Source organism: Etheostoma cragini, chromosome 14 (assembly GCF_013103735.1).
Source record: "Etheostoma cragini isolate CJK2018 chromosome 14, CSU_Ecrag_1.0, whole genome shotgun sequence".
In the NCBI taxonomy this organism is placed as follows: domain Eukaryota; kingdom Metazoa; phylum Chordata; class Actinopteri; order Perciformes; family Percidae; genus Etheostoma; species Etheostoma cragini.
This window is the reverse complement of record NC_048420.1, coordinates 24667086-24673135: the sequence shown is the minus strand read 5'-3', so window position 1 is coordinate 24673135 and position 6050 is coordinate 24667086. Positions and strand designations below refer to the sequence as shown.

Genomic DNA, 6050 nt, shown 5'->3' with positions numbered 1-6050 from the left:
AGAGGGAGAGAGAGAGAGGGGGAGAGAGAGAGAGAGAGTGAGAGGGAGAGAGTGTAGCGGAAAATGTGTTTGTGATTCTGGGACCCGGAAGTGGTTGGTCCGACCCGTAATTCGTCCGCCCAGAGATCTGTTGCATGGCGTTATGAAGCATGAGGAACACAACGAGGGTCCCAAACCGCTGGACGAGGTTTTAAAAGCTGAACCGGAGCTCCACGGAGCAGGTTAGCTCACTTCCTCCGACCGGAAACGCGTCTAACGTCGCGGGGAGTCGGTGCTGAGCTAAGGTTAGCAGCAGTTAGCTCCTGCTAACGTGTTGTTGTTTCTCCAGCTTGGTGAAGTTCCGGATTTAGTGAAACACAGGTCGGCACAAGTGGGTCTGAAGAGACATGGACTCTGAGACAAGTCCCCGTGTCCTCCCTCGAGGTAAGATAACATAGAAACTACATTTAATATACACCCTGGTGTTGGTGTGTGTGTGTGTGTGTGTGTGTGTGTGTGTGTGTGTGTGTGTGTGTGTGTGTGTGTGTGTGTGTGTGTGTGTGTGTGTGTGTGTGTGTGTGTGTGTGTGTGTGTGTGTGTGTGTGTGTGTGTGTGTGTGTGTGTGTGTGTGTGTTCATATGTATGTATGTATGTGTGTGTGTGTACATATGTGTGTTTGTGTGATATATATGTGTATATATATATATATATATATATGTGTATAGGCCTTCAGTTTGAACCCACCTTCTCATTCAATGACTTCCTTTATCTTCAGGACTATTTCCATTGTAGATTATCACTGAAGCATCAGAACTATGAATGAACAAATGAGGAATTTTGGACTTAACAAAAAAAAGGTGAAATATCTGAAAACATAAGCAACAACCCCCTGCATGAAAGTAAAGTCCCAATCTACATTTTTGAGGTTGACTGAGTTTAACTTCAAAGCCGGCGATGCTTCACAGAAATAAATGAGGCGAAAAATCTATAATTTTTTACCAAATATGATTTTTTTCTTTCTAAAATGTGCTTCTTCACGTATATTAAGGACTAAACAGAGCATGTGCAGAGTGAATCAGCTGATTCAAAAACTTGTTCCTGATTGGAGAAATTGGGGAAGCGTTACAGCTATCCCCCGTCTCCCCTAAGATATACATACATGTACTGTATGTAGTAGTCAGCCCCCTCCAGGATTTTGCAGATTTTTTTGAGATTTTTGCGTCCCAGAATGCCTGATGGGACCCTTTTGTAAAAAGTTAGTTTTTTTAAATTAAACTGAGCAGCCGCTTCAGTGACATCAGAGTGAGAAATGGTTCCAGCGTACATCGATGTGAACGTGTTGACATGTGAACATGTTCGAGTTACACACGTATGTTAAACAAGGAAGTTAATATGGCAACGTATGTGTGACGTCAATCCGTTCTCACTCCCGTTTGGTTTTCGGGCCCGTGGGACTGCTGGGATTGGTTCAGTTCAATTACATTTTATTTATATAGCGCTAAATCACAACAACTGTTGGACTCTGGGATGTTATTTACAGAAACCCAACAGTTCCCACCAAGAGCAAGCACTATGCCACAGAGGCAAGGAAAAACTTCCTTTAAGAGGCAGAAACCTCAAGAAGAACCATGGCTCAAGGTGGGGGGGGCATCTGCCTCGACTGGTTGAGAGAGAGAGAGAGAGAGAGACACACACACACACACACACACACACAGTGGTTGAAGGCACAGGGAGCTCTGGTTATTGGTAAAAATTGTGAGTCGCATCAAAGGCACAGTGATTGGTTTAATTTGCATGAGTTTGCAAAATCCTGGAGGGACTGGGTCGTAGTTTAGGGTTTTCCCTACCATTGAAAACCGCAACACCCAATTTGTTGGAGCCAAATGTAAAATCAATGTCAGCATTAAAACTATTTATGAATGACTTTCCTCTGATCTAGTGATTTTCTTCGTTGAGTTGCAACGAGTCGCAGGTTGAGTTTTTCAGCTTTTACAGTGTTATTTGTCCATTCTCTGCTCCAGCGTTTCCAGTGTTTTAGACACCAATATGGAAATACCAATGGTCCAAATAATGGGAACTGCTTTTTTTTTTTAATTGAGAAAGAGGACACATAAAAATACCCAAAGCCAAATATACACAGCTTAGTCTTACACATACACTGCCTTCAGCGCCACAATTTTCTGCACCTTTACTCTGCGAGAATACACAAAAAATAATGTACTGTAGACTGTAGAGAGAGTCTCTCATTATCAGACCTTATCAGACCTTCTCCCACAGCGCTGCAGAGGAAGGTCTGACTAGTCCACTCAGCATTCCTTGATGGGAGAAAAACCTGCTCTGGTTTATTGGCATTTCTTTAAACCAATCACAATCATCTTGGGCGGGGCTAATCTCCGGATGGAGTCACGGTGCCGCTTCTAAATAGTCTCAGGAAGGCACTTGTTTTGGTAGAACGTGTGTACGTTCAGAAGTAGTTTTAGGACTCCTGCACACTGCCTGGGTGGCGTCCCTTTTTATTATTTCATATTATTATTTTTATTATTTCATATTATTATTATTATTTTGGCTCCCATGTTAACAGGTTAGAGCTTGCGCATCGTCAACAGGTGCGTGGATGCTAGAAATAGGGCCGACGCCTATTTTCACGTGACACCCAAGCGTGTTGAAGTGTTTCCAGGCTAAATAGAATACGCAAAGATGTTTGGGTCATTTTGACACAAATACATTTAATAAATGTCATTTTGCTGATTATAAGTCTCTAGGTTTTAACACAAATGCAGGTAAACATAATTTCAAAAAATTAATGATTTTTAAGCACTGCACAAAAAACAAAAGAACAAAGACAAAGAAAACAACACAAAACAGAAACGCCACGCAAGCAGTGTGCAGGAGGCCTTAGTTGTGTAACAGATAACTCCAATTGGACAGATAGTCTAGCTAGCTGTCTGGATTTACCTTGCAGAGATCTGAGAACCAGGTAACCATAGTCCTCAGAAATCCACCAGGGGTTAGAACGGCAACACAAAGGAAGAGGAAGGTCACGACATCTGCGCCAAATGAGGGACATTCGGCAGGATTTTGGCGAGACCGGAGCAATCCCGGAAATGGAACTTCTTGGATATAGACTAGATGCTCTGTGATCTGCAGAAGAGCTGTGCTTTTAATGAACGATGACATTTGTCTTCAACATCTCTTAATGTGTGTTTTCTCTGTTTCCTGCAGATGTTCAGCAGCTGTTGGGGGTTAAAGAAGAGGTTCCCTCTGAGAAGCAGGAAGATAGCTCCAGTGTGGACCAGCAGGAGCCAGAGGCCCCCCCACACATTAAAGAGGAACAGGAGGATCTGTGTATCAGTCAGGAGGGGGAGCAACTTCAAGGGCTGGAGGAGGCTGATATCACCAAGTTCCCATTCACTCCTGTCCCTGTGAAGAGGGAAGATGATGAAGAGGAAGCTCAGTCCTTACAGATTCATCAGAGACCGTCTCAACAAATGGAAACAAAAGCTGATGGAGAGGAGTGTAGAAGACTAGAACCAGCCAGAAACTCACATCCACTTTTACAACCAGACACCGAAGACCAGACTGGAGACCCTTCTGAACCTGAGACTGATGACAGTGCTGATTGGAAGGAGACCAGAGAACCTCAGTCAGCTTTAAACTCTCTGAAACATGATTCAAGATGTAAGAAAAGATTCAGCTGCTCTGAGTGTGGGAGGAGATTTGGCCGCAAGTCACATCTAAAGAACCACATGATGACTCACACAGGAGAGAAACCTTTCAGCTGCTCAGTTTGTAATACATCTTTTTCACAGAGTGGAGATTTACAGAAACACATGAGAGTCCACACAGGAGAAAAACCCTTTAGCTGCCCAGTTTGTAATACATCTTTTACACAGAGTGAAAATTTACGGTCGCACATGCGAACTCACACAGGAGAAAAGCCTTTCAGCTGCTCGGAGTGTGGTAGAGCTTTCACTGAACGTGGAAACCTGAAGAAACACATGATAACTCACACTGGAGAAAAACTTTTCAGCTGCTCAGTCTGTAACACAACTTTTACACGTAGAGGAAGTTTACGGAAACACATGGCAGTCCACACGAGTGAGAAAAGATTCAGCTGCAGTGTTTGTAACAAAAGATTTGCCTGGCGTTCTGATGTCAAAAAACATATATGTGTTGGTCCGATGGAAACAGAAGCTGATGGAGAAGACCGTGGAGGACCAGAACCAGCAAGGAACTCAAATCCACTTTTACAACCAGAGACTGAAGACCAGATTGGAAACTCTTCTGAACCTGAGACTGGTGACAGTGCTGATTGGAAGGAGACCAGAGAACCTCAGCCAGCTTTAAACTCTCTGAAACATGATTCAAGATGTGGTGAGTATTAAAATCCCAGAATGTCTTGGAAAAGTCGTAGAATAACTAACCTAATCCTAACTATTAAAGTCATTCACACATATTTGGCAGAGTGTCTTTGTATTTTTGATGAAACAAACTACCTCTCATTATCATTGGTTTGAGTTTAGTTTGGGTAGATGTCAGTAATGTGTCTGTTCTTCATTCTGTTTCCTGCAGATGTTCAACAGCTGTTGGTAGTTAAAGAAGAGGTTCCCCCTGAGGAGCAAGAGTATAGCTCCAGCTTGGACCAGCAGGAGCCAGAGTCCCCCCCACACATTAAAGAGGAACAGGAAGAACTGTGTTTCAGTCAGGAGGGAGAGCAGCTTCAAGGGCTGGAGGAGGCTGATATCACCAAGTTCTCATTCACTCCTACCCCTATGAGGAGTGAAGATGATGAAGAAGAAGCTCTGTCCTCACATCTTGATCAGAGACAAACTCAACACATGGAAACAGAAGCTGATGGAGAGGACTGTGGAGGACCAGAACCAGTCAGGAACTCACATCCAGTTTTGCAACCAGAGACTGATGATAGTGCTGACAGTGATTTTTGGAAGGAGACCAGACAACATCGGAAACATGAAGAAGTTCTTATGAGTGAAGAGAGATGTAAATCTGAAAAGAAATCATTCAGCTGTTTTGAGTGTGGGAACCGATTCACCCAAAACTCCAGTCTGCATGTGCACATGAGAATCCACACAGGGCAGAAACCATTTAGCTGCTCAGTGTGTAAAAAACTATTTTTGCTCAAGGGTCAGCTTCAATCACACATGAGAACTCACACAGGAGCAAAGCCTTTCAGCTGCTCTGTCTGTAGGAAATCTTTCACACAGAAAGGAAGTTTACAATCACACATGAGAACTCACACAAGAGAGAAGCGATTCAGTTGCTCAGTTTGTGACGAAAGCTTTTTGCGCAAGCAACATCTGAAGACACACATGGCCATCCACACAGGAGAGAAGCTGCAGTGTTTGTGACAAAAGATTGTCTGACATTGAGTAAAAGTTGACATATTCTAGTCTGTGATTATCATCAACATCCATTCCTTTAATTTTAGTCTCAATAATTCCTCATTTCTGCTTTTCTAATTCAAACATTAGGTAAAATTTCCTATAATTAGGTTTATTGACCATCAATTTCAAAAATATCTGTAAAACAACAAATAATAATTAGGCAAGACACAAAGTGTGTGTTCATATTTCAGGCCTGTGTGTAGTGATTTCTAAGTGTAAATTGTAAATTCCCCACTGGGGATCAATAAACAATAACCAAGCAAAACTATTCTTATTCTTATTATATAAGGATGGTTTCTGAACACTCACTTCATTTATTTTAGGAAAACACCAGAGGGTGTTCATTCAGGAACCTGAGGCGGTGCAACGTGTTGATTTCGTGTAAAAATGATGACCCAAAGACCAGGTCTAGTCAAAGAAATTGGCTTGGAATAAATATCTCTGAAAAGTATTTTAGAAGTAGGGTCAAGCGGAAGTGGAAATTGTTATTTTTCACATTTTTAAGAGCAGGATGTAATGCTTGTCCCACAGATGGCAGCAATGCAACTTGATTGGCTGTCGTAAAACCCAGAAGAAGAAGTACTTTCATCCAAGATGGCGTCTCTTAGAAAGGAGTGTTAGCAGAGGGTCTTTGTTGTGTTAGAAAGAGGTAAAATGTGTAAAGTC

At 42.5% G+C, this 6050-nt stretch overlaps 2 protein-coding genes and 1 long non-coding RNA gene across 3 annotated transcripts in view; 2 read left to right on the top strand and 1 right to left on the bottom strand.

Moving 5' to 3' along the window:
* The window catches only part of LOC117956511, a 14406-nt gene extending 8706 nt beyond the window's left edge, over nucleotides 1–5700 (bottom strand). The window contains exons 1-2 of the long non-coding RNA XR_004659296.1: nucleotides 5690–5700; nucleotides 311–322 (exon numbers count right to left, since the gene is read on the bottom strand). This is a non-coding gene — a long non-coding RNA (uncharacterized LOC117956511). The remainder of the gene's footprint in view (nucleotides 1–310; nucleotides 323–5689) is intronic.
* Nucleotides 1–6050, top strand: part of LOC117956468 (gastrula zinc finger protein XlCGF57.1-like) — a 95566-nt gene that overhangs the window by 74670 nt on the left and 14846 nt on the right. The window lies entirely within an intron of this gene.
* The window catches only part of LOC117956458 (zinc finger protein Xfin-like), a 59860-nt gene that overhangs the window by 51125 nt on the left and 2685 nt on the right, over nucleotides 1–6050 (top strand). Inside the window, exon 6 of the mRNA XM_034891532.1 lies at nucleotides 3850–4353. Within this exon, the coding sequence (XP_034747423.1) occupies nucleotides 3850–4353 (504 nt within the window). The remainder of the gene's footprint in view (nucleotides 1–3849; nucleotides 4354–6050) is intronic.